This window comes from Electrophorus electricus, chromosome 17 (assembly GCF_013358815.1).
Source record: "Electrophorus electricus isolate fEleEle1 chromosome 17, fEleEle1.pri, whole genome shotgun sequence".
NCBI lineage: Eukaryota > Metazoa > Chordata > Actinopteri > Gymnotiformes > Gymnotidae > Electrophorus > Electrophorus electricus.
Genome location: NC_049551.1, coordinates 2,910,830 through 2,928,915, shown reverse-complemented (window position 1 = coordinate 2,928,915; position 18,086 = coordinate 2,910,830). Strand labels below are relative to the sequence as shown.

The 18,086-nt window shown below is 42.5% G+C and overlaps 1 protein-coding gene across 1 annotated transcript; it reads right to left on the bottom strand.

Moving 5' to 3' along the window:
• Positions 1–480: 480 nt before the first annotated feature.
• Positions 481–18,040, bottom strand: atp8b5b (ATPase phospholipid transporting 8B5b). The gene is made up of 25 exons (XM_027006449.2): positions 17,903–18,040; positions 17,301–17,399; positions 16,931–16,992; positions 16,454–16,526; positions 16,245–16,315; positions 16,055–16,137; positions 15,491–15,649; positions 15,209–15,297; positions 14,931–15,124; positions 14,028–14,236; positions 13,751–13,794; positions 13,452–13,617; positions 11,400–11,588; positions 11,094–11,209; positions 9,492–9,656; positions 9,247–9,358; positions 8,878–8,983; positions 8,500–8,641; positions 8,039–8,222; positions 7,341–7,564; positions 6,943–7,026; positions 6,603–6,848; positions 6,085–6,223; positions 5,810–5,940; positions 481–5,122 (listed from the first exon to the last, which is right to left on the bottom strand). The coding sequence occupies exons 1-25, from the start codon at positions 18,038–18,040 to the stop codon at positions 4,859–4,861; spliced, it is 3,489 nt and encodes a 1,162-aa protein (XP_026862250.2). The 3' UTR covers positions 481–4,858.
• Positions 18,041–18,086: the final 46 nt, after the last annotated feature.

Sequence of the window (18,086 nt, the reverse complement as noted above, 5' to 3'; positions counted from 1 at the left end):
TCATCGCCCTCCTCTCAGTCAACAGGTGTGGGTTCTGAACACAAAGAAAAAGAAGCAGGAAAAAAAAACAAAACAGGGCACAGCTTATCTTAAAAATCTCTTTTAGTAAAAGTGAGCATAGTTCAAATTAGGTTTACTTTGACACATTGGTCATTGCTTTCTGACTTAAGACTAGATAGCACTGCCTGACTAGGTATTACTGTCTTTAAGAATTCTAGACACAAATCTGTTTTGATGGGCTTAGAGGCATCCAAAAAATCCAGAAAGATTCACAGAAAAGTGTACATGTACATACTAGTTGCATGGAAAGATACCATGGAACACTGTGGACACCGCCTCCATATTTTTAGCAAGTGCTGTGAAAGACACTCTAATTACCGGCTGGGGGTTGATAGACTTTCTATATGCGAAAAAGAAGTTTCTCTCATTTAAAAATTTTACAGGCTAAAATATATGTTTTTATTGTTTTGTTTTTTCCTCTACAAGAGCATAACAATGTGTTTTTGAAAAAGTTTTTTTTTAAATAAAGTAGATATTTTCCATCAGGTAATAAGGTGTGGCATAAGGTAATGTTGCTCAAAACTGAATTATTAAAGTTAAAGTTAAGCACAGCTACAGGCTCAGTAACACAGTAAAGTACCCATACAGGCTCAGTAACACAATAGTAAAGTACACCTACAGGTACAGTAACACAGTAGTAAAGTATGCCAACAGGCACAATAACACAGTAGTAAAGTACCCATACAGGCTCAGTAACACAGTAGTAAAGTACCCATACAGGCTCAGTAACACAGTAAAGTACCCATACAGGCTCAGTAACACAATAGTAAAGTACACCTACAGGTACAGTAACACAGTAGTAAAGTATGCCAACAGGCACAATAACACAGTAGTAAAGTACCCATACAGGCTCAGTAACACAATAGTAAAGTACACCTACAGGTACAGTAACACAGTAGTAAAGTATGCCAACAGGCACAATAACACAGTAGTAAAGTACCCATACAGGCTCAGTAACACAGTAGTAAAGTACCCATACAGGCTCAGTAACACAGTAAAGTACCCATACAGGCTCAGTAACACAGTAGTAAAGTACGCCTACAGGCTCAGTAACACAATAGTAAAGTACACCTACAGGCACAGTAACACAGTAGTAAAGTACACCTACAGGTACAGTAACATAGTAGTAAAGTACCCCTACAGGTTCAGTAACACAGTAGTAAAGTACACCTACAGGTACAGTAACACAGTAGTAAAGTATGCCAACAGGCACAATAACACAGTAGTAAAGTACCCCTACAGGAACAGTAACACTAACACAGTACTAAAGTACACATACACGCAGAGTAACACAGTAGTAAAGTACATATACAGGCACAGTACAGAAGTAGCTCAAGTAAATTCTGAACCTTAGAGATTATACAGATAATACTTTGGTAAAGTGTAAAAAGACACAACAATACACTGGAAATTTATAAGACCACTGAATGACAACAGAAAAATACTGAAAGGTCTTACATGCTATTTGCTTGTTTCTTCAGGAATTACAAAAGGCCTTTATAGTATTTGTTATTTGAGCAGGATAGTACCGTTTTAGGTCAGACATTACCTTACACAGTCCAACTACACAATAATAATAATACATGCATTGGAAATCTTATGATTCAGAGCCAGTTCATATATAGTTTGTTAATTCAGAAAACAGTAGCATGGTGGTCTAAAACCATATTTGGAATTTTGATAAACAGAACCGTACTATGCTGAGGATTTTGGTTTGTCCTTCATCCTCACACAGTGTGTGGAGCCCAGAGGTGCCCAGGCACACGGACTGATGACCTCAAAATGAACTCTGGCCATTACTAAGAAATACAAAGAAAATGTCATGTTTTCTTTGTATTATAGAAATACAAAGAAAACATGACAGCTGAAAAAATCACTCGCAGATGGAAGGTCTCTATAAGAAAACATGCTCGTCTATAAGAAGCCATCCTCAATGGCTTCATTTTTTACCTTCACATTCGTGGTTGTTTTTCCAGCTGTGGCTTGCTTCCAAATCAGGTTCAAAAAGATATTTGTCATAATTCCTTCTGTCTGAAAACCGAGGATGGATAAACCAGTCATCACTGCACACATGCGCTCTTCACATTTAGCCATGTGTCCTGGCCTTAGCTCACTGACTTGTTCTATCTATTGCCTGCATTGCTGATTCATGATCATTCATACAGCTAACAATAAACAGGGCCACATCTCTGACTAGGAAATGAAGACTAACACAATGCAAAAACAATTATGTCATGAAAATCTTGCAATCAATTTATTGACACTGATTAATATACAAAAGTATAGAACATCTTAAGAAAAAACAAACAACCACACATTTCCTAAGAATGACCAAAACTAAATTAAATTCAAAATAATTTCAATGCATTAAGAAATTGGTATAATATCTAATTTCAGTGACACTGTAGTTCTACAATATTTAGTGTTCATTTGCATTCCTGGGAGGGCTCAGCTCAGCAGGGCTTCGTTGCTCCAACACACCTGAATCAAGGTGCAAAGGATTGGATTGTTAGGGAGTTTGAGTGGGTGTGTCAGGTTTGACACGTGGTCTATATATCCATGACATCATGTAACGTTATAAACATAATAAACTGACAGCAAATCCCATGTGTAATGAAAGGACAAATCTCAACCATTGTTTGGAATGCTACACTTTTACATAAACACACCCCTCCAACTCCACCCATTAAAAGACCTCGACAATCTTGCTATTTATAAAGTACTGCAAGTCCCTAACAGAAACAACATCAATGACAGTTCTGACTTCTATTAGTTGTTCATACCTGCTTATATAACCTGGCCCTTTAAAAAAAATTCTGAATTAAATTCACAGCCTCACTACATTTCAATTACTTTACATTTAACAAAGGAAACCCTTTTAAAGGCACATACGAACTTCAGTAAAAAAGAAATTCATGACTTTCAATTACTGAAAGCCACTTCAAACAGCAAACATTCCAGTAAAGCAGCAGAGCATGACAGCATTTTAACGTAGTTCTAACTAGGCTGCAGTTTCATTAATTATGTTCATTAACATTTGTTAACATCCATATCAAAGCTCTTCCACACTTTCAAAGCCAGTTTCTGGTCCTGGATTTTATAATCACTGGTAGTTAATTGAACAGATAACATTAGTGATTGGACACCATCACTCCCTCTGGTGTCTTGCTGCTTGGTCTAGCATATTGGGTAACAACGCTGCCTTTCCTGTTTTTACATTTTTACTTTAAACCTCAAGAGCTCTGCTTTGAAAACCAATGTACTATGACATCAACAAACTAATATCCTGGACTGGGTTTTGATTCAAGGTCTGGAATAAATCTTTGATCTACAATGCCTTTAAAAGTATTCAACCCTCTGGATTACAAATGACACCTACACAAATCAAAGCCAATATTCTTTGTCAGCAGAGCTTGTGGACGTATGCTACCCCTTTAGATCAATACTTGAAAGATCCACTTTTTGCTGCAGTGAGAGCCTGAAGTCTGGAGACTGCTTGGGAGTGATGCCCATTCTTCGTGGCACAATGCTCTCCAGCCATTAGTTTTGGAGTTTTGTCTTGCAGAAGGTGACATTTTTCTTCCCATTTTCTCTTCAAACTGGAGCAGGTGGTCTTGATGCATCTCAGTGTATTCTGAACAATCTATCTGTCGATGAATTTCAGCAAGGTGCCCAGTCCCCAGTGAACAACTGCATTCCCACAACATGATGCCATCCCACACACCCCATACTTCACTGCTGGGATGGTGTCTGTGAGGAATGGGCAGTGTTTGCAACACACATAGAATGTTGAGATTTGGCTAAAAACCCTCTATTTTTGTCTCATCAGAACACAAAACTACATCCCATATTTCAGCTGGGTCACTATGATGCTTTCTAGCAAATGCCACATGTTCTTTTTCCCAGTATTATCTAGCCCTGGCATTTCGTCCAGTTGTATGCGGAGGTCTTGTTATCTCTGACAGGTGCATCTTCTCTTCAGTCTCAGTCACTGAACTCTATAGCTCCTGGGGCTTCCCTCACAGATCCCATCTTGCTCTGATGTTGGGTTTTGAGGGACGGCCTCATCTAGGCAGCGCCTGACCCAACAGTGTCTGACTCCTTGTAACTGAGCCAACAGTGCTCACTGGGATATCCAAACTTGGATAATATCTACAAGTTAACCTCCAGTTTCCTTAGAATTCTCTGGTTTTATGTTTTACAGCTTCCTTTAGATTCCTTCAGTGTGAATAATGGTATTTAAAATTAAGAGGGTCTTTTATTCGGAAAAAAACAAAAAAATTTTTTTTAAATTATCCACAGGTAGAGGCCAACTGTAATCTAACTGACATCCTAGGCTGACACCCTTCATCTGTGCAAACCTGGAGCTTCCATGGTGCAGGAGTCGAATCTTACGCCAACAGGATTTTACAGTTAGCAGTGACAATTAATTTATTTTTTAATTAATATTAATTCATTTCGAGGGTCTTTCTTTTAAAATAAAATACGAGACAGAAAATATCAGTCATTTGTAATCCAGACAAATCTGATGACTTTTAAAGGGGAGTGAATATATATAATAGGCATTGCATATGTTAGTTCCCTGAAATACACAGCTTGAAGTTACTTTGCCTCTCTGAAAGGGTAATATCATCTGGTAAAAACCCGCTGAAAACCTTCAGCAGTGGTAATCTGGCCAGTAATGCAATAGCAGCCAGTGACGGATGGGATTCTGGTGTTTAATTCTATGGGTTTCTAGGGCGTACAGGTGCCCTAAAAAAGCCCAAATAGAAATTTTCCCCCAAGGCGCCCCCTGATGTCAGGCCTGTTTGGAGCTCTGTGTTCCATCGATGCTGCGGTAGATCTGTGGAGAGCTTTCGGCTACAGGTGACTCTGCTAAAGGGAAGAGCGTCGGCCTGCTCTTCACATTCCTGCGCAGGAAGCGTCCAGATGTTACCAGGTCACCGTAGCCACGAGCATGCGAGAAGGCGTAGCCAGAGCGACGGGTGCTGATACGTCGTCGTGGGAACCGGCGAGGAAGAGGAGGAAGAACTGCTTTATCCTGTCTCATTTTGTAGCGCACCTGAGGGGAGAGCAGAGGGGAGGTGAGGGGGAGAGGAGGGGAGAGGAGGAGAGGTTGGTGACAAAGGTAGGGGAAAAGAGAGGAGAGATTGGGGAGGAGAAGTGAAGACGGAGGGGAGGATAGGAGAGGAAAGAGGCATAAAATAAATGAGAAGAAAACAAAGAAAAAGAAAAAAGATAATGAGAATGAAAATGGAGGAGGGTGTAAGAAATTAAAACAAAGCTAAAAACAGAAATGCTTAGTCATCAGTGAGTGCAGGTCATGAGACAGTGAGTGTAATTAACCTACATTACAGCTCTCTGCCGCACACTCTCACTCACACACACACTCACACCACACTCACACACACTCACACTCACACACACACACACTCAGACCACACTCACACACAGCCAGATGTCTCTCTCTCTCACCCACCCACACACCAAACAAAGTATGCTACACATCATTTTCTTGGTCTTTCTCTCTCTCTCTCTCTCACACACACACACTCTCTCTCTGTATGTATGTGCGCGTGTGTGTGTGTGTGTGTGGACCTGTACGCATGCACATTGTTTTGATCTTTTGATTTCTGAATCACTTTATTCCATTCTTCATACATGACATAGAAAAAGACCACAGCTCAGATGTGATTGCTTAGATGTGATTGGATTGAATTGGTTAGACGTGATTGGATAGATCTTGCACCTTGTCGTTCATGGTTGGACGGAGCTGAATGAGCAGGAATCGGAAGGCTACCACAGGCAGCACACACAGGATGGTGGTGAGGAAGATCGTCAGCCACACGTTTGGCTGGTTCAGAGAATTCCTTGCAGTACCTGACACACACACACACACACACACACACACACACACACACACACACACACACACACGCGCGCAGGCCTTAAAATGTCACTTATACACAGGCGCATGAACATACACAGCACACATGCAGTGGCGATGATTGCGGAGTGACTCACCGATGAAAGGGAAGGAGGAGGTGAAGATGAGGAACATGCCATTACTGTACATGGTGAAGGTGACAGCGAAATACACGGACAGGCTCCCCCAAAGGAAGAACTGGTTCACTGCTGTCCAATAAGACGTATCCAAGCCAAGCTTCAAGAGCCAGACAACATCTGCAATTACATGTGTGTGTGTGTGTCTGTGTGTGTGCGTGTGTGTACATATCTGAATCCCCAAACCTGTTCTGCAGGGTTTGCAAGTGTTAGATGAAGTGTAAGTGAAGTGAAGTTAGCTACTAACACAGCTAGTCACAAATGGAAGCCAATAGCTGCTAATAAGCAACAACCAAGGAAGGTAGTATACACACACACGCGCAAACACGCACGCACGCACGCGCACACACTCACAGCGGCTTAGTGAATTGACAGTCACCGAGTATTATGGTCAGTGTAGTCTGCAGATGTACTCTAGTGATGTCATCAGTAAGGGTGTGGCCAGTGGTATGTGCGGTATGGTTGCCGTGGTTCCCTACCTGCACATTAACGGCGATGAGCAGGCAGGTTTGGGCGAGCAGAGCAAAGGATTGGTAGTCAGCGATGTCCTTGCCATCATCCCGCACGGTGTCCTGTATGGCGGCGTACGGGATGAAGAAGAGAATGATTGAACTGTAGGAGCTGTGCAGAAGGATCCTGACGAAGGCCATCTTATTGAAGTACAGGTTCTGCTGCCCCGGGGCGTATAGCTGGGGGTAACGGAAACTCCAGCGGTCATCCACATCCTGGAAAGTGAGGTGCACACACACACACGAACAATAATAACTAGTCGAACTCATGGAACGCATGGAATGTCCACATCGGCTGGGAGACACAAACCTGATCAAAGAGACCCAGGCCAATGACAGGCAGTGCTGTGTATACCAGGTTGTAGAGGGTGATGAACCACTCGTCATACACCGTCTAGCTCAGAGAAACAAGGCCGCATAAATATAACCAATACCTGGGCTGGTCAGCACATAACATCAAACTAGTAACAACCCCTGAAGTTCTCGGCCATCTCATTCTACACATGCTAATAAAATGTGTTCAAAACAAATACACAGACATTGATAAACAGATGGATTAAAAAAGAAGAACACACTTTAATCAAATATGATTCTCCACACATGGCCTACACAGCAGAGGCTCCACGGAGGCATTTAAAAAACTGCAGTGCAGTCAGAGTGTTTAACCAGGCGGTAAATGACTTCACCTGGGCAGTGCTGTGTCCTCACCTGGGCGGAGAAGCCGCAGAAGAAGGCATACCACAAGTGCACGAAGGTGAAGGTGAAGTTCTTGTAAAAGAAGTAGCGCAGGAAGCTGCACATGCGCAGGTAGGACCAGCGGCCATGCACCAGCAGGAGGCGCTGCAGGTAACGGAACTGCGCGAAGGAGAAATCGCTGGAGAGAGCAGCCTGCATGCCCTCCTGCCCACTGATGCCAACTCCGATATGGGCAGCTAGGGGGACAGATGGGGGAGAGAGACATTCTTCATTTCTTAAAATGGTACAAATATATTATATATACGGTGACAGCAATAAAACTTGAACTAAAAACTAAATTGAAACAGATATAGAAGAAGAACAGAGGGAGAGAGAGAAAGAGAGAGCTAAGAAAGCACAGAGGGAGGGAAAGAGGAGAAGAGGAGGAACAGAGGGAGAGAGGACGAAAAGACGAAAAAGAAAATGATTCCTGGTCAAATGATTCGGAGATGTTACGGTTCCTCTGCCGTGCTACTGTTGTGTCCTTATATCCTGTTTGCAGGAAATGTCTCTCAGGGACAAAGCCATTAGGACATATAAAATAAAAAATAAAAATTCTGCACTAGAATAGGACGTACAGTTTAAATTTAAAAAAATATTCTTCTTTTTGTTGCTCTTTTAAATAATCACCTCCTTCCAGGTCCTCGCCGTCTCCGTCCAGCCACACCCACCTTTGATCATGCTGACGTCGTTGGCTCCATCTCCGATGGCGAGGGTCACGGCTTTCTTGTGCTTTTTGATCAGCTCCACCACCTGAGCTTTTTGCAGAGGTGTGACTCTACAGCAGATCACTGTCTGGCACATACACGCAGTCCTCAGCAGCTCCAGCTGCTGGTCCTCCTGCAGACCATACGCCTAGCCAGACACGACGAGCAGGGACAGAGATAAAGGGACATTAGCCAAAGAGTATTACAAATTTTCAAGTAAGCGTGTTCATAGTGCAGATAAATGCATCGGGAGTCACACGCGCCATGATTGCTGAATCAAGACTAGCTCGCAACATACTTGCTATTTATGTCTCTGTTTTACTGGTTTGTTTAACATTCAGTGTTGGCAGTTATAAAAAAAGAACTGAAGCAGTCAGTTTTGGCTTTTATGGCTTTGAATAGCTCCCCCTGCTGGTGTGTCTCACCAAGCTGTGCCCATTTATAACGAGGCCATACTCTCCTTCCACCTTCTCGTCCAGAACCTCCTCGGACTTTTTACCAATAATGCCACTCTTTAGGACGGGAGGCTCATCTGGTGAACCTGGTGACATCATCTTTCTGGCATTCCTGCATGTTTCACAAACAACGAACAAAGAACCTTTATTGTGGTGAGGAAGATGGACACAATAATAAGTTTTATTTTGTTGTTTTTTTTTTGTAGCAGCAACAGCTAAAGGGACGTAGCAGCGCTGGGATGGACAGAATCTCCTTTCACTTTGCTATGGCTCTTCCCTTCACTCAGAGAGCAGCGTCGACTGTATCAGGCCTGCGGGGTTTCCGTGAAGTGGAGCGAAGAGACTCACACCAGCTCCTGTCTCACACCCTCGGCCGTGTCCGCCGCGACGACGAAAACCTCCGTCATCTCCTCCTGCAGCATGTTACAGGAGTAGCCGATGTTCTCCGCCGTCTCTGCATGACACGGAGCATTCAGGACAAGACTATGCAGTTCTATAACGAGCCAGCAACTTAATGCAGTGGCACTGTAAGGCAATTAAAATGCAGTTAGAACCTAATTCTGTGAATTGGTTGTCTGGACACCCCCTTAGCATTCCCTGATATTTAGACACTTTTTTGTGACGTTGACTTTAAATAGATTAAATAGTTTAAATTTTGAGAAAAAAAAAGGTATAATAAAAATGCATCTAGAATGAAAAAAATGCATCTGGTCTGACCCTGTTTGTCTCCTGTTAACACCCAGATCTTAATGTCAGCCTTGGAGAGCTGTTCAATGGTCTGGGGCACCCCATCCTGCAGCTTATCCTCCACCGCAGTCGCCCCTATGAGCTGCATGCGCACGCACGCACACACACATGCAGGCATGCACACATACACACACAAACACACACGTTCAGGCTCAAACATTAAATTATTTATTGCAAAAAGGAACCAAGTTTAAGGAGGACAGAGTGTATCCTACCATTAGGTCCTTCTCGATGTCCTCGTATATGGCGTCCAGCTTTGCCTCACGGTCCTCCATGGTAGTGCTGGCCTCATGGTGCCGTACTTTCCACACCTCAAACTCTGCTTCATCCAAGTCCTTGTAGGCCAGAGCCAGGGTCCGCAAGCCTTCACCAGCATACTCCTACACACACATGCATGCACACACACACACACACACACACACACGCGTGCGCATGCACACATGCACACAGACACATATTTACTCGTTTTGCTATATATTTGCTTATTTTACCTGTAAGGACCAAAAGATCCAAAATTCAGCTTGTTAGGTCCTGCCGATAGTCCACATTTAATTTATTTATTATAAATACAAAATGTAATTAATGTTGTATTTATTAGAGAGTTTAGGGTTTGGTTTATTGTTACTTTGTTATAGTATCACTACAATGTGAAGATGGTGATATATGTGCATACATAGGTATACATACACATGCACAGATATACATACATAAACACTCATATGCGCATGCACACTCATATACACACATGCATGTATATTTTATTTCATCCCCCATTACATACAAATATCAACAGGAAACCCCCTTATGATTTAATCAAATTCAAACTGCTTAATTTCATCAAATATATTTTGTTATATCAGATATATTTTTACCTTATTCAAAATGTTGAACTATTTTTCTTCACACGAAACAGAAAATGAGAGTGTCTATTAGGGAATGTTAATGGAGTTTCCTGTTGATATTGGTACTGAATGTGGGATCAAATAAAGTATACAAGTGTGTAAGAGAATGACATACATATTCATTTAGACTGATATTTTGTGAAATAATTACATACAGCAACACCGCAGGTACTTGGGGGCGCATTAGGATAGCTGTTGTTACTCAAAAGGCTATCGGGGCAGTGGTAGCTCAGTAGATAAGGTACTTGACTTGTAATTTGCTGGTTCAAGCCCCTCAAGTTGTATTCAGACATAAGTGTAAGTTGCTTTAAATAAAAGCGTCAGCTAAATGCTGTAATTGTAAATGTGCTGCTGTGGGTGGAACTATGGCTGCACATGTGTGGGGTAAATGGCAGACTACTTATATAGCAGCATAAATGTTTTTCAATTTAAGTAAACAAGCTAGACCATGTGGTGTCATCTGATGAAGGTTTATTGTGTGAGCTTTGCTTCATATCAGAGTCTTTCCTAAAGAGTGCTGACATTGAACCCTTTTCACTTTTCTGCAATAATCTCTCTTATTTGGAAAAGTAAGCAGACACTGCAGTAGGACAGAAGGTGCTGCCATATCTGGTTGAGAATTTGTTAAAGACATCTCCATATTGTACTACATAATATTTAAAAGCCGTTGTAAAGGTCAGAAGAAGGCAGATAAAGAACATAAAAGCTGTCTAGGGCAGCATCCCATAATTCCCTGTTTTATTAGCGTCAGTTTCGACTGGTGAGTTGGACTTTTGTGGCAACTGAACAGGCAGCAAATGGCCATAAAAACACTGCTGTTTCAATATTGCACACACAAACACACACACACACACACACACACACACACACACACACACACACACACACACACACAAAGTGACGTTGGCTCCTCACATTGAGGTGATCAGTGGTGACCTCCATGAGTTTAGAGCAGGAGGGGTGGAGCCTCTCATAGATGATCGTATCTGCACCCTTACAGTACAGCGTCAGCCTGCCGTCTGGACTTCGTACTGAAGAAACACACACACACACACACACACACACACACACACACACACACACACACACACACACACACACACACCATAATTTATTCATTTATTGACTAAACATACATAAAAACTAAAAAACACAATAAAAAACAATTAATCTGGCCCCCGTATTTCACATCATTTAGGTCATGCTGGAGTCATTACGGACCGATGACGGACATCCTCTTGCGGACGTTGTTGAAGTCCAGCACTGCCAGCAGCTGGTAGGCGGTGCTGATCCCCATCTCCACCACAGATATGGTGTCAGGGGTGCGGCCTCTGAACACAAAGCCAAAGTTCCGCGCCGCAGTGACCAGAGCGCCCTCATCTGGAGACTGCGCCTGGTAGAACAGCTCACCTGGACAGGGTCAGAACACACCTGAGTACATTTAGAGAGGACCAGCATACCGAACATGACACCTTGGGAGGACCCAGGACCTACAAGATCTTTCGACAGAATCTGTCACTATTGGCCACTATGCGCCCACCTACCAGCATGACCACCATTTTGTCAGTGTTCAAAATCTGAAACCTTTCTGATCTACCTAAATCTGATATATTGTTTAATGTTCTGTAAAGAGTTTAGTAGGTTAGTTGGAGTTAAAAGGGCCAGTGGGATGAGCACTGAGGTAACAAAGATGACAAATGCAAGGCAACCAAGAAGTGAACCTTGAGGTACACCTCGATAAAATGGAACAGTGTAGAATTTGAATTTGCTAATACAAATGAAGTGCTGCCCATCCGTAATGTTTGATATTTGATTTGTACCAAAACTGAAGTATCAGCAGTAAAACTTGAGTAGTATCAGCACTTGGAGTGTAAATAGTGGAATGAGGTAGAAGCTCTTTGTAGATATTGTTAACATTAAACTGAAGAAAGATTTCACATAAAATAGTGGAAACAGACTGTGCTGAAGATGGGGACTGAGCAAGTTTGCAGATTGTTTTGAATTGTGTTTATTGCTTCCATCATGAATGTGCTGACTTTGTGGCTTCAGGAGCATCTGTGTATTGTTTGATATGGTAAGAAAAAGCTATGAGGTAACCCGGGAGGCCAGCTCTACCGGCAGCTGGGCTCAGGGATGTACGTTGGGAAGGAATAGGTAGAGTGCACAGCTCTGGTTATCTGGGAGCGCATCTAAATGTCTGAGATAAGAGTATCACAATTGGAATAAAAGTCAGTACAGAAAGAAAACGAGAAAAATAATTTTACTTTGTAATAAGATGTGATAGTTTTCATGCATGATTACTTCAGCATCAAAATTTAATTTGAGGAGAACCCAAAAGGAACGCAAAGGATGAGTGATGTCCATATCAGCAGAACAGAGAGTGTGGACAATGTGTCCATGTTTGTTAGTAGGAAAATCCACATGTTGCAGTAAATCAAAACAAGCTATTAAAGACAGAAACTCTGCAGTCACAGAGCAGCATGAACATTTAGGTCTCCAGCAAGCAGGACTTTAGCACAGATGGTAAAAGGTGAAGGTGAAGTAAGGAGTTCACTCGGTCATCAAATTACAAAAGTTTAGGTTGGTTATAGATTAAAACTAAAGCTCTGATTAAAAACTTAATAACTAGTTATTTAAATGTTGTAACTTCTAGAAGACTAACAGTAGCACAATTTTAGTGTACTGCAAAACCTCCACCCTTGAACTGCTCCTGTAGGTTTAGAGAGGTATCAGATAGTAGGACTTCCAAGAAAATAGAAAATACCAGGCATAGATCATATATATATATATATATATATATATATATATATATATATATATATATATATATATATATATATATACACACATATACACATTTCACATTATTCCTATAGCTGTTGGCCAATATAAAGTGATAACTGTTCATTTGGGGGGGTTTGCCTCCTCCTAACACAACAGGTTTTACTTGTTAAGAGCTCGGCAATTAAATAGTCAAAATCAAGGTTTTTGTTAGAAGTGTCATAGGTCAGTGCATAATGAAGTTGAACGTGAACTAAACCAAATTGAGGACCAGGATGTGAATAAAGAAACCACAGTCAATCTATCTGATAAGGACACCCTGTCTGGCAGAGAAATGGACACCTAAATGTATAGAGCAAAATACAGAGAAAGCCAGTCAGGTTAAGGGAGGTCTACAGGATTGCAGACTAACGACATGCTCTCAGACTGTCTGATGAGTGGCTCATACAGAACAAACACTCAGAGGGCATTCATTAGTTGTGGATCACTCACCCTCTCTCTTCTCCTCAGGCATGACAGTGTGGCAGAGAGCAAGCAGGCGAAAGAAGGCCTTCACCTCCCTGGAACCCTGCTTCACTGCTTCTATCAGGCTGTGGTCATGGAAACAGAACTTTGGATCTGCTAGCGGGTTCCAAGAAAAATCTACCTTCTCTGTTTTCTACCCACAAGACAGAGACAGAGATGATGGTGAACATATGTTTTCTCGCACACTGACAGTCTTTGAAACTTTGAGAAATGGCAAAAGGACTATAACAATAACTTTATATAGATTGTTTAAATTAACTACCAACCTCAGTAATCTCCACCCTCTGTCCAGAGAAGTCCACAACTTCACCTGGAGACATAAAAAAGCATTCAGAGCCAACATGGGAAGGGTAGAACAGTTTTCCTATGCTAATGCTAATGCTAACTCCGAATGAAAATCAATGTACACCACCTAGCATGACATCATTAGCTTCAAACTGACTGCACCAGTCTAGGCCTCACTGTATTGAACTTAGTTTGTGTTCTTACTTAAACTGTCCAGAGCACAATGACCACACAAGCCCAGATATTGTAAGCTCTCACCATAGGACTTCCCATTGATGGAGCACCTGTTGAAGACCATGATGTTCTGAGTCAAGGTGCCCGTCTTGTCTGAGAAGATGTATTTAATCTGCCCCAGCTCCTCGTTGAGGGTGGTGGTTCTCGCCTGGGCTGGAATATCACTCTTAGTGTGGTACATTTTCCTGTCCCAGTCTATGTAGTAGCTGTTTCCCAGCCGGAGGATCTCCACACTGCAAACAAAGTGCCATCTAATAAAACACTACCTACTGGAACCTAGTTACCATGTGCAACTTTAAACCAGGTCCTCTGGTACAACTTGCTTTGAGTAAAAGGTTCTGAACAAGTCAGCGAGATCACTGGCAGTAAACTTTAAGGAGCATCACTGGTATACTCTAATTAGCATGAGTAGGTGTCAAATCAAACAAACACCAGCAGTCTACCAGCATGGTAGACTAAGTTGTTGCTTATTTGCTGTGTAATTTGAGTTCAGTTCTTAAATCTAGGTCTGAATCTGAATTGATGAGATCCACAGAATCAGTTTCTTATACTAAATGGACCTGCAAGTAGAATTGAACAATTAAGGAATCAAAATACAAATGTTTGTTATACAATTATGTTGTGTAATTTACCAATCTCAAAGCTGTCTACAAACTCTTCCTCACTCAGAACTGTCTTTTCACGAGAGCATCCTAACCATCACATATGGACACAGTTATAAAGCAACGATCATAGTCACTATCCTTAAATATTACTAATGTAATATAAGTGATATTTTATACTACTTCTGATTTAAATGTTTTACCCAATTATATATTCCATATGTATTTCAATTATATTTTTTTATATATTCTAAATGTAAATAATCCTGATTCCTGCATGCCCCACAGGTGGAGATCGTCTCACCTGGAGGTTGTGCAGACTGACCTGACGTAGAGGGAGATGGGCACCACCGTATTCAGGATGATGACGTAGGACCAGAAGGAGAGGAAGCTGCTGAAGTCTGCGTTTGCACCCTCCTGACGAGGGAGGAAGGCGGTGAAAGAGGTGCCCTCCTGATGCTCCCAGATCGAGTTCCCGATGGCCAAGGCAGTGCACATTAACGCCAGGAGGCCAAAAATCTCCCGGACAAAGAACAGACCCCACTGAGTACCTTACAGCATTGCATATGTATTGTAATATGAGGTCTTAGATTGGACACTCACAAACAGAACCAGAACGTTCATCAGGTGATCGATGCTTGTGCGCTTGAATGTAGACTTCCCAGAGTTCTGCATCAGCTTGGTGTCAGGTCCTAATGGCATTCACACACTGCTGTAACCACCAATATTACACGCACAACAGCCTGTAGAACCACTCAAAGGAGCAAACACACTGGGAATCGTAGTTTTTAAACATCACGTATGCCTCACGCCGTCTACACTTGTCTGTTAGGGTAATGCAGTGCAGGTGTGAATGTAATGTGACCATAGGGGTGTCCCACGCACCTCCGAAGAGCACCAGGCCGAAGCACCACTCCGTGTTGCGCAGGGTGCAGCCTCGAAGAATGATCCTCTCGTTGTCCAGCGCGTACGCGGCCCCCTGCACCGACAGCGTACCTGTGAACTTATCCAGGCGGTTGTTGGGAGCTTCACAGTGCACCTCCCCTGCACAGCAATGGCGTGACAGAGAAGAGAGCCGAGGTCATGCAGCAAGGGTCAGAGGGCAGGGGTCAGGTAGCACAGGTCATGGACAAGAGGTCAGAGGGCAGGGTTGAGGTAGCATAAGTCATGGACAAGTGGTCAGGGGTCAGGGGACACACTTTTCAGTTTCCCCGAAATAACACACATCTTTCGGCTCATTAGATGATTCAGGGAAGATTCAGGTCATTATCAAGCACTTCATGAGCTAAATTAGACGTCTCCGAGTTGCACTAAGAGTATTGGACCATGCACATGGTCCAGCATACGCAGCAGAGGAGAATAATTTAGCAGCTGCAGTCATGACTAGTGTTCATTCTCATAGCTAGACAGGACCAAAGATAGGACCTTCTTGTCTTTTGTGTGACTCACCTGTAAAGGCTGCCAGTGTGTCAATGTCATCTCCCATATCACCTGTGACTGTCAGAGCCTGTTTAACCTTTAGGTTGGTCTCACTGAGCCACAACAAGAGAAGTGCATAAAGCAGAATGAGCGGATGACAATGTCCTGAAGTTTAATGAGCTATGCAAGATCTCTAGGTTTGTTGTGAGCAGTTACTCACCCATCCAACTCAGCAGTCTCTATGTAGACCAGGTTAAGAGGCTCACTGCTGGACAATAAGAGCAGGTCAGCCTGCACAGGCAGAGCAAGCAGGGGGTTATGAAGGAGCTATGTGTGTGTGTGTATGTGTGTGTGTGTGTGTGTGTGTGTGTGTGTGTGTGTGTGTGTGTGGGTGAGTGTGTGTGTGTGTGTGTGAGAGAGCATCCTTACCGTAACAAACTGATTGTTCTCCAACTTAATGATGTCCCCCACTTGAACGTTCATCCATTTCTCACTCTTCAACCTGGTGAAGGTAATAGAATGCAGCACTGGACAGACGACTAGTACCCATTTTATTAACAGCATCTTTACTAACCGTGTCAGACTGAAGCCACCACTATGGTCTGGTCTACAACTGTAACATCTACACCATCAGTCCTCTGCATTCATTTTATATATTGTGTGGATTTATAACTAAAAAAAGCCTTGAACTATTAGCTAGGTATTAATATTTTAGGTTGAGGCTTTGAGCTGACTTCTAGTTCAGTTAAATGAAGCCATTTCCAACCTTTTGTCTATCAGTCTTCTAATAAAAGTGTGATTCATCATTACAAGTCTCCTAGACATAAAACACCCATGAAGTAAATGTAGAACTTAAAGGTATGTTTGAAGGTGTGTTTTCAGGTGTATTTTGGATAAGAAACTCACTTTCCATCAATGAGGACATCCACTCTGCGATTGTTCACCTGTCTGTCATTTTTGTGTCTATTCTACAAGCAGAGAAAGAGAAAGCGAGAGAGAAAGAGAGAGAGAGAGAGAGAGAGAGAGAGAGAGCCATAAAGGTACAGTGGAAGAGAGTATGGCATATATGAACAGAAACCAGAGCTAAAGGGAGACTTCAACTGCTGATCTGAAACTCAATTAACGGAAATTAAAGAAACAGAATAGTGCTCATTCTTAAGAGTGTAGTCAGTGTAATCAGAGACTCGTACACACTCTCTTCTCCCTTTGCCTCTTGCTCGCGCTCACTCTCGCTCTGTCTCTCACACACACACACAGCTGTAGAAACTGCACTCACAATGTCATCAGAGCCATCTTTAGCCAGGGTCATGCACAGTACCAACAGTAGAGGAACCACAGTGGTGAACCAGGAGAGAGAGGAAATGGCTGGAATCAGCTGCAACACACAGACGCCACATACACATCTTTAGACACATCCATTTATGTTACACGTGCATTCTGACAAAATGCTATTAGAGACCCATTCAGTATGATTCACATTATTTTTTTCTGGCTTTTAATATTCTTAATGTGTTTTACATTTCAGGTTATTGAGGTCTGATGAAAATGTCTTAAGAGCTTTTTGTGGAATTTGGCCCGATCACTGCTGTTAACACTGGAAGATACACTGGCGAATACGATGTTGCCATGGCGGTATTAGTCTGCCAACACAATCTCTGTCATACATTTGTCCATGTGTCTTGTACCTGGGTCCAGGAGAAATAGCCATAATGACAAAAGATCTACTGGGCTGGACTTGATTTAAAAGGACCTTATTCTAGGTGAAACTCCAGTGCATTTGTGCAAAAAATACAGCAATGATAGATGACTGACAGCAATGTAGTGCAGGCCTCAGAAAGGCCTGTGTGTATGTGCTACAGCACAGAGGTGTCCCTTCACCTGTAGGATAAGCAGGAAGACGAAGTAAGCATTGGCCAGCCTCTGGAACTGCTCAAACAGGTTGAGGGGCAGGAAGGTGAAGATGTTGTACTTGGAGGTCTTGATAGCATTGTTCTGTAGAGAGCATACACGAGACATGCTGATGAACCCGCAGGTACTGAGAAACTGGGTAGAACATATTCAT

Bases quoted from the DNA above. Each gene is read 5' to 3' on its own strand.
- atp8b5b (XM_027006449.2), bottom strand. From the start codon at position 18,040: ATGTCTCGTGTATGCTCTCTACAGAACAATGCTATCAAGACCTCCAAG. The intron at 14,237-14,930 runs GTCAGTCTGCAC...CTTTGTTTGCAG, and splicing joins CCCATCTCCCTCTACGTCAG to TGTGGAGATCCTCCGGCTGG. The intron at 8,642-8,877 runs GTGAGTCTCTTC...TGAAACATGCAG, and splicing joins GGTGTGAGACAGGAGCTGGT to GAATGCCAGAAAGATGATGT.